Here is a 23,952-nt window from a genome sequence, read left to right as displayed (position 1 = left end):
TCACCACCACCGCCACCACCACCAACTACCACCATCTTCATTACAACCACCGCCACCATCGCCACCATCATCACCACAGCCACTGTCGTCACCACCACACCACGCCACCACCATCGCCGCCTCCGCCACTATTACTCCAGCCACTGCCGTCACTATCACCACCATGCCACCGCAACAAACCACCACCACCATCGTTGCAGCCACTGCCATCACCACCATCGCCACTATTACCACCGCCACTGCCACCAACTACCACCACCATCGTCGCAACCACGGTTGTCTCCACCAACTACCACCATCGCCACCACCACCATGTCAGTACCACCACCGTCGTCGCCACCATCATCACCACAACCACTTTCGTCACCACCACCACCACTACCACCACCGTCGCCACCGCCACTATTGCTCAAGCAACTGCCATCACCACCATTACCACCGCCATCAACTACCACACCGTCGTCGCAACCACTGTTGTCTTCACCACCACCATGTCATTACCACCGCCGCTGCCGCCATTGTTGCCGCCACCACCACACCATATGGAAAAGAAAGTGTAATTTGAAAAAAAAATTATGCTTAACAGGAGTTATATTTTATTATATTATTTATTATGTTATCAAACACAATTCTCATTCTCGGAGTAAAAATAGAACATGTTATCAAACATATTTTTTTTCTCAGAAACTGTTCCAAGGCACAGAAATAGAAAAGAATTGTTTCTTTTCAGAAACAGTGCCAGGGAACAGAATGGTTGTCATGCACTCCCTAAGAGTCTTTTTGTATGGATAAATATAAAAACTTATTAAATGCTAATAGTTAGAGGTGGCAAACTGGGCCACCTCTAGCAACTCATTTTTATAATTAAATTAAAATTTCATCGTTCTTCTTTTATAATTAAATTCCAAAATCTGATTTTAAGTTTTGTAAATAAAAATTTGTAAAATTTCAAATACAAACGACGCAAATCCTTGCAAAAAATAATTATTTATTATTATTTTTTAAATCTAATTGTAATAAACGAAAATCCATCTCTGAGATAAAATATAAAAACCTAAATGTGACTATAAGAACATTTTTTGTGGATAAATATAAAAATTTATTGCATGCTGATAGTTAGATGTGGCAAACTGGGCTCGGCCCGGAGGGCCGGCCCACCAACACCATTTTATAATTAAATCAAAATTTCATCCTTCTTTTTTTTATAATAAAATTTCTAAATCTGATTTTAATTTTTGTAAATACAAATTTGTAAAATTCAAAATACTAAAGACACAAATCCTTGCAAATAAATAATTATTTACATAAAATGCTGATAGTTAAAGGAAAAACTGGGCTTGGCCCAGAGGGCCTGCCCGCCCCGCCTGCCAACATGTTTTTATAATTAAATTAAAATTTCACTATTCTTCTTTTATAATTAAATTCATAATTCAGATTTCAATTTTTGTAAATATAAATTTATAAAATTCCAAATACTGACGACAGAAGTCATTGCAGAAAAATAATTATTTATTATTATTTTGTAAATCTAATTGTAATAAATGAAAGTTTATCTCTAAGATAAAATAAAAAAACTAGACGCAACTATAAGAGCCTTTTTGTGAGGATAAATATAAAAACCTATTAAATGCTAATAGTTAAATGTGGCAAATTGGGCTCGGCCCGGAGGGCCTGCCTGCCAACACATTTTTATAATTAAATTAAAATTTCATCCTTCTTCTTTTATAATTAAATTACTAAATCTGATTTTAATTTTTGTAAATACAAATTTGTAAAATTTCAAATACAAACGACGCAAATCCTTGCAAAAAATAATTATTTATTATTATTTTTTAAATCTGATTGTAATAAACAAAAGTCCATCTCTAAGATAAAATATAAAAATCTAAATGTGACTATAAGAATATTTTTTGTGGAAAAATATAAAAACCTATTGCATGCTGATAGTTAGATGGACAAACTGGGCTCGGCCCAAAGGGCCGACCCCCCAACACATTTTTGAAATTGAATTAAAATTTCATCCTTCTTCTTTTAGAATTAAATTCCTAAATCTGATTTTAATTTTTGTAAATACAAATTTATAAAATTCCAAATACTAACGACACAAATTCTTGGAAAAAATAATTATTTATTATTATTGTATAAATCTGATTGTAATTATTTATTATTATTTTTTCTTCATGTATATTAATTGATTTTATTTATTATACGGTTGAATTAATAAGACGGGATCATATTGAATAATAATACTGAACAAAAGGTTCATTGGTAGTTAGATTTGAAGACTGAATTATTGAGTAAATAACTATATTTGATTTGCATAATAATCAATGCCTCTGAGTTGCAAAATTTTAGTTGTGGTTGATATTTACAAAATTCCGTGTAAAGTTGTAGGCTTTTAAAGTTCAAAAATAACAAGACAATTCTTTTTTATTTCAGATAATTCTAAAATAATAGGTTTATTTTTTTATTTTTTGTTCCTTTATGTTTATACCTCTACCATAGTACTGTTCAGAGCTTGATAACAAGATGAAAGTGTTAGATTTACCGGTGCGATGATTAACTAACGACGGCGGCAACAATTTTATTTTTTTTCCCGGACATCGCACGAGTAATTTACTAGTTGTCTTCTATGACAATTAACGATATTATTTTATCATTTTCATTAAAACTCCTTTCACTTTCTTTATTATTATTTTCTGTCATTAATTTTTGTTCCTGCAATAGGAGAGAAAAATAAAGCCCTTTGTAATTTGGGGCATAATGATATGCAGACATCGTTATTAACCAAACATAGGATTTTATTAGTACTAGCTCCGTGTATTTCGTGAAACTTTATGGGATAGTCAATTTTCTATTAATTTTGATTTGTATATATATATATATATATATATATATATATATATTCATATGTAGGAAATTTTTGTTATTTTAATATGGGAAATGATCCGTTTACAAACTTTTTTTGAATTTTTTTACAAATTGCACTATGTTCTCCTGGGAGAACATAGTGTAACCAGTGTTCTCCTGGGAGAAGATAGTGTAGTTTGTAAATAAAAAATTTTGTAAATATAACCTGTCCCTTTTAATATATATAGAAGATTGTATTATTTGATTCAGGTGCTTAAGAAACAATTAAGACAATTGAAAAACTTGTTTTATGTATGTAGAGCGCCTAACCAAACACTTAGCGATTAACCTCAATGAAAATAATCTTGAAACTTATGCTTGGAGTATGGACTTGATACTATAAGTAACTTGGAGTATAAACTTTAAACTGCAATTACCTATATCTTTAATCACCCATGTTTAGAGTTTTACTTGAACTACAATAAACTTATGCTTGGAAACGGATTTGGAGACTTGAAACCATGATACCCTAGGCATAGGGAAGAGTGCTGGTACGCGTTATTCTTCAAAATTTTCGGAAAACTAAATTTTTTTAAATTTTAAATTTTTAGATATTATCGTAAACTGAATATAAAAATTATATTTTTAAAAATCGAGATTTTCGGATAAAAAAAAATTTCCTCTACCAAATGCCCGAAAATACATACGGGGCATGTAATAATTGTAAAAAGAATGAAAGAAGGGCATGATGTATAACCCATAAACTTTTTTCCCCCCCAAAAAGGGGAGAACGTCTTTTAGATCTATTAAGAATAAAAAAAACTAGAACAAAGTAATTTTATTTTGTAAAATTATTTAAATAATAATTTTACTTTATTTTGTGTGAAATAAATAATACGTATTGCCTACTTTTAAAATAAATGTTTTAAACCTACCCATATTTTATTTTATTAAATATATTATGCCAAATGACATAAAGGTCCTTGATATATCGTCCCATCTATTTACATTTCTACCTAAAACTATAATAAAAAATAGGAAAAGTTTACAAATGCTCATGTGGTTTGCTTCAGAATCATTTATGCCTCTGTGGTTTTTTTTCTATCACATATGCCCCTGTGCTTTGTAAAAAATAAGAAACCACAGGGGTATATGTGATAAAAACATACCCTTTTACAAACCACATAGACATATGTGATAAGGAAAAAACCACAGGGACATAAGTGATTCTGAAGTAAACCACAGGGGCATTGGTGAACTTTTCCTTAAAAAAAAGAGTAAACAACCTTTTTAGTCCCTGTCAATATCTACGAAGTCCTTTTTAGCCCCTGACAATAAAAAAGGACCAAATTGGTCCCTGAAATTACAAAAAAAGGGCCATGTTAGTCCTTATGTCAACTCCCAAATATGTAGAGTGGCCCTTTTCTTGTACTTTTAGGGACCAATTTGGTCCTTTTTTATTGCCAGGGACTAAAAAGGACTTCGTAGATATTGCCAGGGACTAAAAAGGGTGTTTACTCTAAAAAAAATACATTGGTGTGGTGCGGTCCTTTGCTTAGATTATTATTTTTGTAAGTGTTTTAAAATCTGGATCGGACTGGCCATATTGACCCTAGATTATCTATTTACATGTCTCACATATTTTGGTAATTTGGTGCCCTCACCGGTTCGAGATGGTCATAAGATCGATTATGTACTCGAATCGGTATTAAATCGATGAACCAGGTTCAACCGATGTTATGTTAAACAAAAACCCGCTTCTCCAACTACGGGAGTGGTGAACAGTTCTCTTGCATATAGATCAAAAGTTGCATTTTTTTTAAGGTGGGATCCATGCATTTTGTGTATGCAGGAAAACTGATGATCCATGCAGCAACATAAAAAAAGACAACCCCTATGTTAAATAGGGATAGTTATACTTACGTAAGTTTACCACCGTTACAACCAATTTCATCTTTATTATATTAAAATTAAATTCAATGGTTCATAATTATCTCTTATAACCCTAATTTTACTCTCTCATCCTCCTCTCTTTAGGTTTGGGATTTGCACATCTCTTTTTTTCTCTAGGATTGAAAATCACCTCTCTCATCCTCTCTTTATCTTTACAGCGCTTTGATCTTCAGTTCCAGCAAAAAATATCTCACCAAGACGAATAATCGGACACATGAATTAATTCTTTCCATTGTCGCTGAATAGGTTTGGAAAATCGCAATTCTTTGAAACAATTCATTATATAATTAATGCTTTCATCCACATGTACGCTTTCATTCCGTAAGCATATATGACAAATTGTTATATGTACGCTGAATAGGAATTCTTCCATTACTTTATAGCAATTCATTCGGTAAACATATATGACGAATTGCTATATGTACACTGAATAGGAATCCTTCCATTACTTTAATAATTCATTCGTCATTAAAAATTCATTCCTTTATTGCAATTCATTATATATAAACAATTCAATATCTTATGTACGTTAAAGAGAGGATGAGAGAGGTGATTCCCAAATTTAGAGAGAGAGAAAGGTGTGCAAATCCCAAACCTAGAGAGAGACAGAGAAAGGATGTGAGGATTATAAGAATAATTATAAACTGTTAGATTTAATTTTAATCTAACGGTGATAAGATTAGCTGTAAGGGTGATAAATTTACTTGGTGGTAAGTAGGGGTGTTCGCGGTCTGGATTGGATCGGTTTTGGAAGCAAAAGTCATCTGATCCAATCTCTTCGGTTTAATCATGTAATCGTCCATTCGGTTTGGAGTTTTTTTCAAATCCGAGCCGATCCAATCCAATTTTTTTCGGTTTGGATTGGATCGGTTTTCGGTTTTTTGAAAATCCTAAAATTTGTTTCATACTTATGCAAATAACATCTTTTGTATAATAGGCTTTGTGAATTTTTTTTTTAAATACAAGTACATCAATGAACGATAATATAGTTTTTTTTTGGGCGATAATATAGTTTTTTTTTTGGGCAATGAGATATGAAGCTCTACACAGATAAAATTTTGTTGATGAGATGTGACTATATTTTTTCTTGGGTTTAGTTGATAGATTAATAGGTTTTGGGTTTATAAATTTTTGGACTATGATTGGGGAAAGACCCAAGTAGGTAGAGGGGAATTAATATATTGGATTGGTTTGGATTGGATCGGTTTTCATCAACCCATCCGAAAACCGATCCTATCTAATTAAAGTTTGCGGTTTTTTTTTCGGTTTTCGGTTTATTCGGTTATCGATTTTTCGGTTCGGTTACCGCGGTTTGAATCGGTTTGGATCGGCTGATGAACACCCCTAGTGGTAAGTATAATTGTCCCCATGTTAAATTATGTAAAATATATACATTTTGCAAGTAATGAATTTCGAACTTGAGTCCCCATGTTTGAAGATCAGAAGATTTATCACTCTATCACTTTTTTTTTGGTAAACACCGTACCATTTTTATTTGTTGGACATAATGTTTATAATTTGATATTTATTGTATATTATTTTATAAATTTAATTTATGCGATTGAACAAGTGATCCACGGGTTGAATCACTGACCCAATAATCCAGTACCTTGACCGAGTGGACGAGGGCCGAGTTTTAAAATACTTATTAATATAATTTGATCCTTAGGTGGTGTCTGGTTGGGTGGTATTTGAAATAAACCCATGCAAATGAAGTTGGTATTCCTCGATGCATGCGTTTGGTTGGGAGTGATTTGGGTGAATACCCAGGCAAGGTCAATGCCTATCTTTCTCATTTTTGTGCCGTTTGTCCATGCTTCCGCACTGTTCAGAATCCTGATTGCTCGGTGGTTTGTTACAGAAACCCGGCTAATGCACGTGGGGCCCACAACATTTGAGACCATTATGCCCTCTGATATTATCCTGATTGTGCGGTCAGCAGCGAATGGACTGAAGAGTAGATACAAAAAGTCTCAGCTTAGCTTCGTTGGGTGCGTTGAAGACCAGTTTGGTGACCGGAAGAAGTGGCTGTGCATGGTGGGGGAAGTTGACGTTTGTCTCTTCCTAATCCTGGTTCAGTTTTCTTCATGAGCTCAGTGTTCTCCGCAAACAAAAAAAACAAAAGCAAATAGCGAGATTCGATCCGCACAGGCACCAAATCCTTACCAAAAAATTTTCGAAAGAGAAAAAACATCAAAAACAAAGAAAAAGAGCTGAACAAAAACACAGAGAGAATCGCAGAAAAGAAAGGAAAGAGGAGCAGTTGGCAGTGAGAGAAGAAGGCTTAGAAGCACGCACCTAAGGAAGCAAGTTTTGGTATACGCATTGGCCACTTGTACTCGTAATGAGAAATTTGTTTTTTGGGGTTAAATTTGTAATTTCATACAATTTACCCATCTTTATTTTACCCCAAACCAAACATAGATTTCATAAAAGTTACTTAATTTTTTCAGTAAAATTTTTCCCAATCAAACAATTTTTTTTTACATTTTCCTACCTATCTCACTTTTCAACCATTTTCCTATCTATAACATTTCCCTATCATTCATAAAATTTCTCCTCAACCAAACGCCCCCTTAGAGTTAAAATCAGTTCATAGCTTTGGACTTCATTTATGCCCTGGTTGGTTGCTCATAAGTAGGATGAAAACGGAGATTCAATGTTATGGCAGTAGGAAAAAAAGTGATTTAGGTTATGGGTTCACTTTTAAAAATCTGTATAGCCATATCTGAAATTATTGAGCTTAATTGGCATAGGTTTCTTGCGCTAAATTGATTTATTTGTTCTTTTTTTTTAATCTTTGCGACATTTATTGAGTTTGTTTGGTATAATTTTGACATTGCGAGTTAATTTGGTATATCTTTAAGGGTAGGGATATATATATGAATTTTTAACTTCAATCTTTAAGGGTATGAAAAAATTTGACTATAAAGAACATATAATTTTATCATTAGAAACCACTTGATAAATACTTAAAATTGAGTGTAAAAATACACACACAAAAAAAAAATGGATAGATCTACTAAGGAGAAGAAAAAAAAATTGAATTTCTCCTAATTTTTTTTATGTGTTACGTGAAAAACATCAAAACAATTAATTATACATATAAAAGTCATTTACAAATTTTTGACTCATATTTTGGACATTTAATTGTTTTGTATAGGATATATTATTTTCCTATTTTTTTATGCATATTTAATTTATTATTCTTAAATATCGTTAGATGATAATCTTAAATAATTTTTACTATTTTTTTTTACTCAAAATTCTAATGCAACTATGTTAAAGAATAATAAACAAGGTAGATATAAAAAAAATAGTAAAATAATATAATCCATTTTAATATCCTTTCAACCAAATTTTGAAAACCAAACATTTTCTGTGGATGCAAATTGGATTAGAGTGGCGAATTCTGAGAGGGTTCTCTCAAGCACACTACTCATCTTCTTCTTCACCCAAAATGGCTACCTTTACCGTTCCCATACCCACAACTTTTTCTTCACTTTCATCATCTTCTTTTCCTTTCCTTAAACCTCAAACACGTTTTGGTTCCGTTCACACCCCACTCTCTCCAACCACCTTCAACAGAAAACGCTCCTCAACCACCATCCTCGCCGTCGCCACCACCCAATCCTCCGAGGCTGCGGTCTCCGGCGACCAGAAGCAGAAGCAGAATCAGATTGTTCTTCCAACTAACCAATCGTCTGAGAGGCTTCTCAGAATCCGCCACACGGTAATGTGAATAGCTTTGGCTTCAATTTCGCGTTAGTTTCGGCTTTCTGTGATATCCTTTTGCGTTTAGCTGCGGTTTCTGTTGTCTTGCATTGGATTATGTTCTTATTGTTAAGGAAAAGGGTATCTGGTTCAGTGTATCTGTTGTTCTGACTAAGGTGGTTCTGTTTCGTTTACTAGAACAGTAGAATACAAGTGATGATATACTCGACTTGAAACACAGAAATATTTGATGGAGAGGAACTTAAATTAGTCTAATTTGTCATTCTAAGGTTAATATATATATATATATATATATATATATATATATATATATTATTTAGAATTAATAATTAATTAATAAATGTGACCCAATAAATTATAACAGTTACATTGACGGACTGAAATCAACTCTTAGGATTTGGTGTCAAACTTTTTTGTTTTACATCGATGTTTAAGGATCCTATCCTAGTAGGATATTCTTATATCAGTGTAAGAATAAGAAGCCTTACACCCCTTACACCATATCTTGATCATTGATTTGTTTGTATTTAACGGCTCAAAATATTTAATAAATCAGAACCATTAGATATGAATAGGATCAATGATCAATATTGAGAGTGTAGCTTACACTGGTGTAAAATTATCCTTAATTTTATATATATATATATATATATATTCTTTTTTTTTTTTGTTGATAAATATATATATATATATATATATATATATATATATTCTAATTCATCATTTCTTTTTCCTTAATCTTATTAATTTTATTTAGGTTTACTAATTTGGGTTATGGGTTAAAGGTGATGTCAATTGTGTGATTATACAGTTAATACACTTTTATGTTGTTTCATATGTTATTGTAAGAAAACATATTTAGGAGTTCTCTTGGAGAAAGGAAGAATAAGATATTTTGGGCAACTTGAAAATCTAGTTATAACTCTTGCTAACTATAGATGCCAAAATGTTATTGCGATATAATGCTTTACTTTTGTTTTTTATCTATTTATTTTGTCTTTTTCTTTTTCTTTTGATGTTTAATTCAATTATTTTTAGTGTAAAAGTTGAAGGAAACCTGTATATTATTAGCATTAGAAATTGCTATCATAACACTGTTTTTAATTATTATGCATAAATATTGATGCGTTACTGACTAAGGAAAGAAAACTAACAGTTACTACGGATACTACTGACATTAAAAAACAAGTATCTTTGTATTTTCTATTCCATAAAATACTGAAAGGTAATTCCGTGGAGGGGATTTTTCATTTTTTATTTTGGTTAGAATATTTGATATATGTACTAGTATTGGTTAGTGAATGCTTTTGTATCTTTAGTTTCTCTAACAAGTTGGACATGCAGTGTGCGCATGTGATGGCAATGGCCGTTCAAAAGCTTTACCCTGATGCAAAAGTCACAATTGGGCCTTGGATAGAAAATGGCTTTTATTATGACTTCGATATGGAGCCTCTGACTGATACAGATTTAAAGAAAATCAAGAAAGAGATGGTAAGCTGAGTCAGTGCATCAGATCTAAATTCCATTAAATCTTTATATTTAGGAGTTATGTACTTTTGTTTACATGCTCCTCAAATTATCCATTTGGCTATGTATGCAGGGAATATAATTATTTATTTCTTACGTTGTCTGTAGGAACGAATTATTAGCAGAAATTTACCCCTTGTAAGAGAAGAAGTTTCGAGAGATGAAGCTCATAGAAGGATAACGACTTTGAATGAACCATACAAGATCGAGATTTTGGAAAGCATTAAGGAAGATCCCATCACAATTTATCATATTGGTAGCCATCTAGCTCTTTTTAGTTTTCACCAATTTAATTCCCACATGTTGAAACTTGAAAGTTAGAGAGAGGGAGAGAGACTATAGAGAGAAAATGAATGTGTAAAGAACCTTGGGATACACCACCCCAAAAGCTAGCTCAAAGGGTGGGAGTGCCAAGGCCTTATAAACTCCACATTAGTTGCTCTTCAACCAATGTGGGACTATATATCTCAACACGCCCCCTCACGCAAGAGCCCTCTTGGCTTGAAGCGTGGATTATGCAACAGGCCCAATCTTTGGTTTACCTTTTGTGCTTCCACTTTAAAGTGAGGGGCGGTGAGAATCGAACCTCAAGCTCTGATACCATGTAAAGAACCTTGGGATACACCACCCCAAAAGCTAGCTCAAAGGGTGGGAGTGCCAAGGCCTTATAAACTCCACATTAGTTGCTCTTCAACCAATGTGGGACTATATATCTCAACAGAATGCTATTTGTGTGCCCTAAGTTCATGAATGTTGCACTCCATTTATGTTATACTTATCTATTTTGAAGGTAGAGAGATTAGGGATGCTATGTGAATGCACTAACTTTATAATAGTTAGGCACTGTGTGTGTATTTATACCAGTCATTCGGGAGCAGTAAGCTAGTACAAGCCCAGCATGTAAATTATTATTTTCTTAAACTATCCCTCAAGTTAGGGCTTAGATTTTAATCTTGCCCAGCTTGTTACAGATATAATCTACCTTGCTCTAACAAAGCACTAAGGTAAAAAAATATCTGCTAACTTGTCCCCATTTCACATATGGTTAGTAGAATTTAGTCTGTGCTGAGGTTTCTCTTGGATAAAGTAAGAATCTGCCTCAATGTGTTCACAACAAAATTTGCGTAGACTTAATACTCCTGAAGCCAATCTCATCATCATCCTCACAAGTTCACCAGTAGTTTGAACCATAGCATAATACTTTGTTTCTCTATTTGACCATGCCACTACATTTTGCTTCTTACCCTTATTTCAATATGGCAAGAATATGTTTCCTGTTGCCATATATTTAAAATCATTAAAGATGATATGTGGTTTCTGTTTGATTACTTTCATTCATGTAGAAGAGTTATATTTCTTAGTTGTCTCTAAACTATGAGGCCACTAAGCCTACATATTTACAGTGCTGAACTTCTTTTGCATCTTTCACTTGATTGATTAACTACCTTCAACAGAATGAAAATGGACAATATAGTGTCTGACATTGGAACTATGAAGATGGAAGTGTAAAGTAGAATAACAATGAGCAGACAAAGATGTGCTCAGAAAAAGTGCTTTGCGGGTTTCACATTGCATTAAAAAAGAAGTTATTGCCTGAGGAGTTGGATCCTTTTTTTTTTTTTTTTAAATTCACCTAATATTCTTATCCTCTAAATCATGGGTCTCCAATTCGGGTTGAACAGAGAGAGGAGACAGGGAAAAAAGGGCAGGATTGGGAATATTTTATGAGGGAAAGGGAGGAGTTTAGCAGAATGAACAGGTGGCAGCAGGACATTGGAGGAGGCATGGGAAGCATGGGGAGAAGGGGAATATGATTGAGGGGGGCATCAAATCTGTGAAGGGAATTTTTGGGGTTTTAGGCCTTGGGGCGGAGTAGCAATCTATGCTTCTCTGAGTCTATATTTTCCTTTCTCATCTGATATTTCCTCCTGTTTTTTGTTACTGTAATTAGATTATTGCTCTATACTTTTCCCTATAATTCCAGTGTGAATACCAGGATCTATCATATTCCTTTTTCCTTAAAGGCGAGGAGTGGTGGGACCTCTGTGCTGGACCTCATGTTGAATCTACTGGAAATATTAACAAGAAAGCGGTTGAACTTGAATCAATTGCTGGTGCTTACTGGAGAGGAGATGAAAAGAAACCGATGTTGCAAAGGATATATGGTACCGCATGGGAGAATGAAGACCAGTTGAAAGCTTACCTTCACTTTAAAGAGGAAGCTAAGCGTCGGGACCATAGGCGCCTAGGGCAAGATCTTGATTTGTTTTCAATACAGGTAAAATTAAAAGTGCTGTTTATATTGTTCTGCAGAATTGATTTTTCTTTCTATTTTGATTGTATTGATGAATCAAATGAGTTGGAATTTTTTATTAAATTTATTCAGGATGATGCTGGTGGGGGTTTAGTTTTCTGGCACCCTAAGGGTGCTATTGTGAGACACATAATTGAAGATTTCTGGAAAAAGATTCACATTGAACGTGGTTATGATCTACTGTACACGCCGCATGTGGCAAAAGCTGATCTTTGGAAGATCAGTGGTCATTTGGACTTCTACAAAGAGAATATGTATGATCAGATGAACATTGAAGATGAGCTTTATCAGCTTCGACCAATGAATTGTCCTTATCATATTTTGGTATACAAAAGGAAGCTTCATTCCTATCGGGATTTTCCTATTAGGGTGGCAGAATTGGGGACTGTTTATAGATATGAACTATCTGGAAGTTTACATGGCCTTTTCCGTGTCAGAGGTTTCACCCAGGTTTGCTATTATACCTAGCTCATTGTCTTGTGAACTACTAAGATTATTGAAAAGGTTGATCCAGCTGATCTTAAAGTTAATTCTCAATGTTGATTTTCACTTAGTAGATGGTGAGCCTCAGCACACTGTTAAGGTTGCGTACATTTGACTATCTTGGAGTCCTGTCCACAACTGTGGAAAGCCTCATGCACTGGGCTACCCTTTTAAAACTTTTTTAAGGCTATGGCATGTGATACATTAATGTGAAATATTGGATAGTCTTATAGAAGTTGCTGCATTTGGTTTCTAATTCATTTCTGCAAATTCATGCTGGTAGATTGGTTCCTGTTTGATTTCAGTATCTTTTTTACAGGATGATGCACACATATTTTGTTTAGATGACCAGATTAAGGATGAGATCAGGGGTGTCCTAGATCTTACAGAAGAATTATTATTGCAATTTGGTTTTGACAAGTATGAAGTAAATTTATCTACAAGGCCTGAAAAAGCGGTTGGAGACGATGGTATATGGGAGAAAGCTACCTCTGCTTTAAAAGATGCTTTGGATGACAAAGGTTGGACCTATCAAATTGACGATGGAGGAGGTGCATTTTATGGGCCAAAGATTGATGTCAAGATTGAGGATGCTCTTGGAAGGAAGTGGCAATGTTCAACCATACAGGCAATTTCTGACTTCATATTTTTTTGAAATATAAAAGGATTCATATGCCTTCACCTAATATCTTAAGATTTTAGGAGAGTTGGTTCTTGATATGGCCTCATTTAATAGAGCTTATTTGGGCGTATCTATTGTAACAAGCGTTTATGAAATATTTTTGTCCTGTTTGGATAAGCTTGTTAAACCAGTTTAAAAATCTGTTGAAGTAGGACAATCCAAGAGTATTCCTCTTGACCAGGTACTCTTCTAATAAACAAACGTAGACTGTTCCTATAGGGCGCAATGCTCCAGACTCAAGTTTCAAATCCTATCCTAAATCAAGAAAATATCAATAATCAATTATACAAAAATCTTCATAGCATAAGGCACGTAAAGGTTATATATAACCCTAAAATCATAAAATCCTAGAAATATCATAGTTCTAATCAAATATAAAATCCTAGATAAATCTTAATTAAATATAAATCTTAATAAAATATAAATCTTAGATCACTCCTAATTAAATATAAAACCCCTAAAAAATTAATGAATGGTCTCTTAAATAAGAGGAAATTCTAAAATTGTAATAATAACATAATAATTTCCAAATATCACAGTAACCTTTCAATATGCTTTCCCATTCTATATCACTCATATATGCTGTTTTGGGCTTCTAAGCTCTTGCAAAATGTAGAAACAGCTTAGGTGAATAATTTTTTTTATTAAAATAATCTTCTAGTTATCAAAATTAGCTGTTTATCCAAACTGGGGCCATGTCCATGCTTCAAGCCCAAAGAATCTTGCATGAGGAGGAGTGATAGATATAAAATTATTCATGTGCCTCCATCTAATGGCCTAGGCTTTAAGGAAAGTTGGTCGTTGACTGTATTAAGCTTTGTCTTAAATCTATGGGTGGCCATGCTGTTTATTGCTTGTATATTGGTTACATAATTTTGAATAACAATTTGCATGGAACTATTTCCCCATTTGCTTGACTTAATTCTTTTTAATTTAAACAGGTTGATTTTAATCTACCACAGCGTTTTGACATCACATATGTTGACTCAAACACTGAAAAAAAGAAACCTATAATGATCCATAGAGCAGTGCTCGGATCCTTGGAAAGATTTTTTGGCGTTCTCATAGAGCATTATGCTGGTGATTTTCCACTATGGCTTTCTCCAATACAAGCTCGTGTCTTACCTGTTACCGATGCTCAGGTAATGCAACTTTTGTCTACTAATTAGAAATCTTTGGTTGATTTGTCTATTCTGATCCTATTTTGTACTTGTATCTTCTGACTATAGTAGGCCCTGTCATTTTAATAGAGAAAAACTGAGCTCTATGGCAAGTTAACTGGTTTTGGGGGAAATTGCCTCATGGGAAGAAAGTGAAAACAGCTAATTTGATTTACTGTGGGAAGCATTTATCAGTTAAATTTAACACTTTTTGCAGATTTGTTTAGATTCTCAACTGTATTTTCGGGGTTGCCAAGTTCCTAACCAGACAGAACAAATGTTAGGTAGTGAATTAAACCACTCCCCATAAACCCCAACTAGCAAGAATAGGGGGAGAGCAATCCTTAAAAATGTTGTTTTTCGAATTTGAATCCATATTCTTTCAGTCACAAAAGAGTAGTTTTACCATTGCTCTAGGGTTATCCTCTTCTTCGGTAGTGAATTAATGGAAAATATTTTCTGCATTTCACATAGCTCGGATACTGCCATGATGTGACCAAAAAACTGAAAATGAATGGCATCCGAGCTGAAGTTTGCCATGGCGAGCGGCTGCCAAAACTCATAAGAAATGCAGAGAAGCAGAAAATTCCATTGATGGCTGTTGTGGGCTCAAAGGAAGTTGAAACAGAAACAGTTACAGTTAGATCTAGGTTTGGTGGGGAGCTTGGAACCATGTCACTTGATGATTTTATTAGCAGAATAAAATTGGGAACAGAAAACCCAACATCGTCATTATGATATTATTTCAATTGGAGAATGATGGCCATCCTATTCGCTTATATATTAGATTGGAAAAGAATGAAGGGGGCATACATTTGAAACAGCATACTTTGTATATTACACAACATTAAATCACAATGTCCATGTACTCCTGGTGGTGATAGTTATGGTGAATTCAATTGGGAACTGTACATTGAATAACAAAGGCAGAATGGATTTTGAGGCAGGGGCAGACACAAGTATAACATTTGGCATGAGAAATTATATTTGTATCCAAAGCATTTTTTTTGTTGTAGTTATTTGCAGCGTATTGTTATATGCCACATTTGTTGTCTTTTGTCCACTTCTTTTTCTTTTACCGTGAACTTCATTTTGTATTATCCTTAAATAAATTTTAGTAAGTTAAAATTAGTGTGCCTTTAAATTAAAATGATGGTGAATATACCCGTAATTAGTACAAATTATTTTAAAAGGGTTTTATACAAATCTGTTGGCTTATATTTTCCTTCTTATTTGATTTATGTACCTTAAAAAAAGAATAATCGTTATTGTTTTTCTGCTACCCATTACCCGAAAAATTCTCATTTATTTCACCTTTGCCTTTTTCGTATACCAAGTCATTTCATAATTTTTTATTTCAAAATTTGATTTTTGTATTGAATATAGTAAGGTCAACAAATTAATGTCAAAAGGGATGAAAATATTGTGATAACATGATGAGCAAAAGCCATTAGTCCTTAATACTCTTCAGACGGGGACAAGTATGTTTTCGGGGTAATTTTATCGCTTAAAAATTTGATAGTCTTACATAGCCACTCGAGGGACTTACAAAAAAATAAAAAATAAAAAAAATAAAACATTAGGGGCTGCTAGATAAGCGACAAAGTCTAGATAACATGATTATATGGATGTTGATGTGTCTAGACTTTTGTTGTTTAGAGCAATAACAAGGAGGTGATGAAGCTAAACTTGCATATATTTGATTAGCCATTGAATGAAGTTGATTACCAAAAAATACATGAAAATCCATCAAAAGAAGCTAATCAATGGACCAACCAAGCCTCTTCTTATAATCCATGGGATGATGAATGAATAGCCCCCTAAATCTGAATAAGCCAGTGTCATCATCTGTTGATGCTTGATATAGCTTGAGATATAATATGGTAAAAAAATGTTTTAAATGCAAATGCGGTGGTTAAAAGTGACAGTTTGAATTTTCAGATCGAAAGTACAATTCTTGGAGAAACACGGATGGTAATTATCAAAATTTCAATTTTAAATCGACCAAGTCCCCTTACTCTTTTTTTTTTTTTGGTAAAAGTCCCCTTACTCTTTTTACATATGTTCGGTTATGTAATATGAGTGGCATGTGAGTAGTTTAGTTGAATAGTTAGATGCCTCATTGTGCACTTTCAATATTAGCTAACTATTCCATTAAACTACTTACATAGCACTCATTCTGCATAACCTTCTAACATAATAGAATTTCTCTTCACCTAACATCTTCATTGTACACTTTGTACATCAGCTAACTATTTCACTAAACTATTCATGTGCCACTCATATTACATAATCTTCTAACATAGTAGAGCTTCTCTTCACCTAACAACATATCAACTATAATGCACCGACACATCAAAAAATTTGGTGTCATTTTCGATACTTTCCGACACTCCAACACACATAGAGAACTCAAAAAAGAATTCAAAGATTGCATTGGGTTGCATTTTTAGTTCCAATTATTAGATTTGTTGGATTACGATTACCATTTTATTGAGTTTAATATAAATATTATAAGTTTAGTTTTATTTTTTTAAATTATTTAATATTAAATATAATATACACTATATAAATTAAAAATATTATTTAATATTAAAACATGCCATAACTTGTCGAAATTTAATATTTTTTAAAATTTATGAGTTGGTATACCGTATCCCATGTCAGTGTCAGTACTATAATATCTCAAGAACTTATAAAATTTCAAATCTCACCAATTACAGGTAATCAATGTTCAAGTAAAATCAGACAAATGAATTTTCTTTCTTTTTTATCTACTTGAAAAAAAATGGAAGACCCCCGTGCAGTTTTTACTTTTTAGTATGAGTATACGTTGCTCCGATCACCTTTTCCCATGATTTTCCAGCTGAAATAATCATCACGTTTTATAAAACAATGACAATACAAAATGTAGTGTCGTATTATAGTGGTTGCATTAGGAGATGATGTCAATTATGAAATTTCACTTTCCGATGAAAAATAATTTGATCCATCTACTCACCTCTTAGAATTTTTTAATAAACCATATAATAGGTGATCATTAACGGGAGCCGGCTAATTTAAATTCCATCCTCTTAAATCATTTATTATTTATTGCTTGCCGTTTACCCTCCTTTCACATATCAACATATATCTTCAGTTTTATGGATACAAAATTTATGGAAAAATTATCTGTACTTTTAAATGACATAACTTGTATCATTTTACTCTCACGAGATGAGACTCACATTTTATTTTCTTCTGTCCACTCTCCCCCATGATTTATCTCTTTTTATCACTTAAAATGACATAACTTTATATCCTTTAAAATGACACACACTTTTATCAAAAATTATAGATTGAGTTGTCAATTTTCGAAAGAATATTTTTTTAAAGAGATAGGATAGTTTGACACTGATGTCAAACTTTAAAATTTGACACTAAATCCTAACTGTTGATTTCTGTCAATTAACGGTTATCATTTATTGAGAATTAATAATTAATTAATAAGTTTGATTCTCAATAAATGATAATCGTTGATTGACGAAAATCAATGGTTAAGATTTGATGTCAAATTTTTAAGTTTGACACTGGTGTTAAAGGATCATGTCCCTTTTTTAAATATAGAGTTTCATTTATAAAATATTTTTCAACTAAAAAAGAAATGTTTGCTTGGTGATGCAATAGAGATAAACTTTGAGTATATGGAACAAAAGTGATTAACGATAATAGTGATACCCGTTAATGTAAAATGCAAGAATGCAAATGATTGTGAGCTGTTTGGTAGTAAAATGAGATCCGATTCTCTTCATAGAGTGAAGTATTTCAAAGTATCAATACTCAAAGAAACAGTGGCATGGACCAAAGCTCAGTGTGAGAGTCACCAAGAATATCTCAAGTGAAGGCTGAAAGAGGGGGATAATGTTAAGGGCACTGTATGTATTTTGATAGAGTAACAACTTATAAAACAATCAATTCAAGATTCTCTTTCAATGGCTAAAGACGGGGTATTTAAAATAGAGATGGGTTAGGCGCGTAGATCTACGCACGTGATTTTTTTCTGCTCTACTAGGTTTCGAGTGTTCTTTCTGGAGAGTTTTTCTTTGATTTTCTGTTATTTCTGGTTTAGTGCTATGAAGGATGAAGTGATGTTGAATCAAGCTTCACTAGAGGGAGATGGAGGGAAGGGAAGTAGGGAGAGATTGCCGGTAGAAGAAGAGGTGGACCATCGATGTGGAAAAAAATCGAAGGGAGAGACGGTAGAGGTTCTGAATACGGATGATCAGATGATAGAGAAAGGTGAGGGAGGGGGGAAGATCCACCTTCTGTTCACTCCATGCATGCAGAGAAGAAAGTTGTGGGAGTAACCAGCAGCTCACGCAGTAAGATGGTGTCTTATAGAGACAAATTACCGAAGTTAAATGGTGGAGAGATCTGAGATAGTGAGGAGGAAGACTGGCTGTCTAGGAAAAAGAGGGAGGAAGAAGAGGACGACCTCATGGATGAGTGCCCTCAAGATCCTTCGGAGGATCCTCTTTGTTTGATGTATCACATCTCAAAGGCCCAGCACAAAGAAGACTGTAAACAATGGCGAAAAGCACTGATTATCAAGTTGCTAGGGAAAATAATTGCCACTAGATTCTTGATGGCTAGGCTTCAGAGGCTGTGGAATCTAGCCAACTCTTTTGAACTAATTGATCTAGATAATGGATACCTGTTGCCGAGATTTTAGGATGATAACGATTATCGCCATGTGCTAGAAGAAGGACTATGGATTGTGAATGGCCACTATGTTGTGGTTCAGAGATGGAGACCATTTTTCGATCCATATGATGATCAAGTCAAGAAGTTGGCAGTGTGGATCAGAATTCCTGGGCTACCCAGTGAGCTCTACACAACCCACCACCTCTAGAAGATTGGGAACATTTTTGGGAGGACTCTCAAAGTGGATAGAAACTCTCTACGTAAAAGTGATTCTGGTATGGAAGTCATCACTGAGAGAGCTTGATTTGCTCGAATATGTGTGGAAGTGGACCTAAGGAAAAGTTTTTTTGTCAAAATTTAAAATAGGAGACAGAACATTCCAGGTGGGATACGTAGGTCTCCACTTGATTTGTTTCAAATGTGGAGTTTATGGACACAAAAAAGATCTATGCTCTGACAGTGCTCTTAAGGAGGGACAGAAGGTAGAGGAAAGATAGTGTGTTGTGAATACAGGGCACAATAATCAAGAACAAACCAAAGTAGAAGGGAAGCAGATGGAATCTTTTGGTGACTGGATGGTGGTTCAAAGGCAAACTAGAGGGAGGAAAATGAAGGTTGTTCCAGTGAAGATTAAAAATGAAGGTATAGGAGAGGGTATACCAGGAGATAAGAAGGTAGCTCTTCCTGAGGTGAATAAGGTCAAAGTGGGTGATGAGAATATTGAAGTTCGTATGGAGGTTGAGTAGGTTAGTAATCATGATCAGGAGCCAGAGGCTATGGAGATAGGTGACCTACCTAAGGTGAGTAGTAAAATTCAAAGCCCTTTGGTGGATAGGGTTGTCTCGGGTAACCTTGGCAATCTGAGGAAAACTAGAGTAGCTGATAGCAAGGTTAGGAGAATCCCAGCTAAGGAAGGAAAGGAAAAAAGCAGGGGTCGCACTAGTCCTATGCAGAAGAAAGGTGGTATTGAAAACAAATCCCCAAATACTGTTTTGGAGGGCCCCTACAAAGCAGCTAGCAGTTTGAGAGATAAAGGAAAACCTAACTCTGAGTCTAGGGATAAAGCAGATGAAGTGCTTAATCAGGAGGGAAAAAAGGGAAAGAAGGGGAAAAAAGGCAAAGGAGGTATGGATTGTGATCCTTCTAGTTCAACTCCTCAGGTTCAGAATGAACAAGGTGTGGATATGTCCAGTCCTCATATAAGGGGCCCAATTCCAACTCATCTTTGATTAAGATCTCTCATGGGTTTTGACCTTGGTCCTCTTTTTTTATTATGTTTGTTTTTATGCCTGTTTGTGTTTGGAATTGTAGAGGGGTAGGTAAAAAGGGTTTTACCACCCTTATTAAAGATTTAAAATTCAAATTTAGAATTGATATTATGGTCTGTTGGAAACTAGAATAAATGGTCCAAAGGGTGATGATATTATTAAGTAGTTTGGATTTCCTAACTACTTCAAACTTGAATCTATAGGCTACTCAGGAGGAATTTGGATCATTTGGGATGCCAATGTGGTTAAGTTGGAGATTATCTCAGCTCATCACCAATTTGTGCATACTCAAGTGCATCACCTGAAGTCTTTGAAGGTTGAGCTCATTACTTTTGTCTATGGTAGTCCTAGGCGGTTAGAAAAGGAAACCCTTTGGTCAGAGTTGGAGCTCATTAGCCAGTCCATTCAGGAACCTTGGATCCTGATGGGGGATTTCAACTCTATCCTTCATGCTTCAGAGAAGATAAGAGGTGGTGAGGTTTGTTGGGAAAGTGTGGCTGATATGCAACAAAGTTTATTGAACTGCAAAGTTAGTGACATGGGCTACAAGGGTCTTGAGTTCACTTGGAAGAGGGGGAAGCTTCATGAGAGAACTGATAGGGCCTACTCTAATGAGTCATGGAATCTTTCTTGGCCTGACTGTTTCATTTCCCACTTGCCTTTCTTTAACTCTGATCTTAGGCCTCTGCTTCTGGCTCAGAGTGGTCCATCTAGACTAGTTGAGCATTCCAGAACCTTCAAATTTATGGCAGCATGGCTTGCTGATCAATGTTTTGACAACTTGGTAAAGAATAGTTGGAAGAATAATACTGATTGGATTCAAGCCAGAAACTAGTTTGAAATAGAAGCTAAAGACTGGCACCAGAATGTTTTTAGGAGGAATATTCAACAGAAAAATAAGATATATGCTAGATTGAGAGGTCTTGATAGCTACATGCATGGGAGATATGACCATAATATAGAGCTGCTCCAGAAAAACCTGTAGAAAGATCTTCAATCCATTCTTATTAAAGAGGAGCTGACTTGGTATCAAAGATCTAGATGCCACTGGCTAAAGTTTGGGGACAAAAATACAAAATTTTTCCATTCCTCTACAGTGGCTAGATGAAGACACAACATAATCATTACTCTAAAAGATGATAATGGATGCTGGATAGCTAATCCTGAAGAGTTGGTTGTTATGACTGTTGATTACTACCAGAAGCTGTTTAAGGCTGAGGAATTAGATGATGGTTTCTTTCCTATCTGGGGTGCTTATCCTAATCTGTCCAACAATGAGTTGTTCATGCTTGCTCAGAGACCTAGTAAGGAGGAGATTAGGAAGACAATTTTTAAAATGGGGAAGTTTATAGCCTCTGGTCCGGATGGCTTGCATGCTGTCTTCTTTCAAAGTCAATGGGGAACTGTAAGAGATTCAGTTTGTAAGCTGGTTCAGGAAGCCTTTAATGATCCAGATAAAGCGTGGGAAATAAATAAAAAATTTATTGTTTGGTCCCCAAAAAGGATACCCTGAGAGTATGAAGGATTTTCGTCCTATTAGCCTTTGTAATACAAAGTCATTACAAAGATTGTGTCAGAAAGATTAAGGGAGCTGCTGCCCAGGTTAATCTCTCCTAACCAGAGTAGTTTTATTAAGGGAAGACAAAGTGCTGACAATATAATAATAGCTCAAGAAGTCATTCACTCAATGAGGAGCAGGAAAGGGAGGAAGGGTTGGATGATGATAAAAGTTGACTTAGAAAAATCCTATGATAGGCTGAGCTGGAGTTTTGTGAGGGAAACAATCAGAGACATTGGCTTCCCAAGTTCCTTATGTAACTTAATCTCCAGCTGCATATCCTCAACATCTTTTAAGCTTTTGTAGAATGGGGTTGCTTCTAGAGAGATTATTCCAGAAAGAGAAATTATACAGAGGGACCCCATCTCCCCCTATATGTTTTTCCTTTGTATGGAGAGGCTAGCTTATCTCATTCAAATGGCTATGGATGTGAAAGCTTGGAAGCCAGTTGTGATAAATAAAAATGCTCCCCCTTTATCTCATTTGTTTTTTTGCAGATGACATAATTTTGTGTGTTGAAGCTAGTATGGATCAAGCTTATGTGAACAATCAAGTCCTGAAAGTCTTCTCTGATGCTTCTGGGCAGAAGGTGAGTAATGAGAAAACTAGAATCTTCTTCTCAAAGAATGTCAGCTTTGGCAAAGCTAATGAGATCAGTGATTGTTTGGGGTTTAACATCACAGCTGACTTGGGCAAATACCTGGGGGTTCCTTTGCACCATAGAAGGGTATCGAAGAGTTCATTTAGTCATGTTATGGACAGAATGCAGAAGAGACTTTCCTTCTGGAATCAAAACTCTCTCTCTTTGGCTGGTCGTACTACTTTAGCCAAAACTGTCCTTAAAGCTTTACCTACTTATACAATGAAATCTGCTACCATCCCTGTTGGTGTTTGTAAGGAAGTGGAGAAGCTTACAAGAAGCTTTATTTGGGGTTCTAGCCAAAACCAGAAGAAAGCTCATCTAGTCAGCTGGTCTAAAATTTGTAAACGTAAGATGGAAGGGGGCCTGGGTCTTAGGGACCAGATTAAAATTAACAAAGCTTTCTCTATGAAGCTAGGCTTTGGTCTTCTTAATAATGCTGATAATATCTGGGTGAAAGTGCTCAAGTCCAAGTATAAGGTTGGGAATGATAAGATTCCTAACATCACTGTTTCTAAAAATGTATCTAATACTTGGAGAGGAATTCAGCAAGTGTGGGAGCTTGTTCAAGTGGGTTCCTTAATTCTTCTTGGGGGTGGCAGAAGCACAGAATTTTGGAAGGACAATTGGATCCCTGGTGTTGGCAAGTTGATTGATAAGGCTCTGACAGAAATTCCTGAGGAAGCCATCAATTGGAAAGTGGCTGATTTCATCTCAGCTGAGGGAGATTGGAACTGGAGTATATTGGATCAATGTTTGACTGAAGAGATTTTAGCTGTTATAGCAGGTATCCTTCCTCCCAATGTAGGTGGTGGCAATGACAAAGTGATTTGGAGACACTCTCCATTGGGTTTGTTTTCTATTAGTTCAGCTTATTCTTCTTTAATCCCCCCTCAAGATAATCCTCAACCCAAAGACTGGATCTTAGTGTGGAGATGGGAGGGCCCCAGAGGATTAAATTCTTCTCATGGCTCTTATATAGTAACAAGCTTCTTACCAATCCTGAAAGAGCTAGAAGGCACACATGTCTGAGAATTCTAGATGTCAAGATCCTATAGAAGATAGGGACCATATCTTCAGGAAGTACAGGTGGACGAGA

The 23,952-nt window shown here is 34.9% G+C and overlaps 1 protein-coding gene across 1 annotated transcript; it reads left to right on the top strand.

Moving 5' to 3' along the window:
- Positions 1-8,197: 8,197 nt before the first annotated feature.
- LOC133313618 (threonine--tRNA ligase, chloroplastic/mitochondrial 2) lies at positions 8,198-15,816 on the top strand. Its single transcript, XM_061515018.1, has 8 exons — positions 8,198-8,536; positions 9,883-10,029; positions 10,174-10,321; positions 12,090-12,343; positions 12,452-12,829; positions 13,182-13,490; positions 14,486-14,686; positions 15,179-15,816. The coding sequence occupies exons 1-8, from the start codon at positions 8,264-8,266 to the stop codon at positions 15,440-15,442; spliced, it is 1,974 nt and encodes a 657-aa protein (XP_061371002.1). The 5' UTR covers positions 8,198-8,263; the 3' UTR covers positions 15,443-15,816.
- Positions 15,817-23,952: the final 8,136 nt, after the last annotated feature.

This window comes from Gastrolobium bilobum, unplaced genomic scaffold, assembly GCF_033153095.1.
Source record: "Gastrolobium bilobum isolate Gb01-03AN ecotype WA unplaced genomic scaffold, APGP_CSIRO_Gbil_v1 utg716, whole genome shotgun sequence".
In the NCBI taxonomy this organism is placed as follows: domain Eukaryota; kingdom Viridiplantae; phylum Streptophyta; class Magnoliopsida; order Fabales; family Fabaceae; genus Gastrolobium; species Gastrolobium bilobum.
This window is presented reverse-complemented; position numbering and strand designations above follow the sequence as displayed.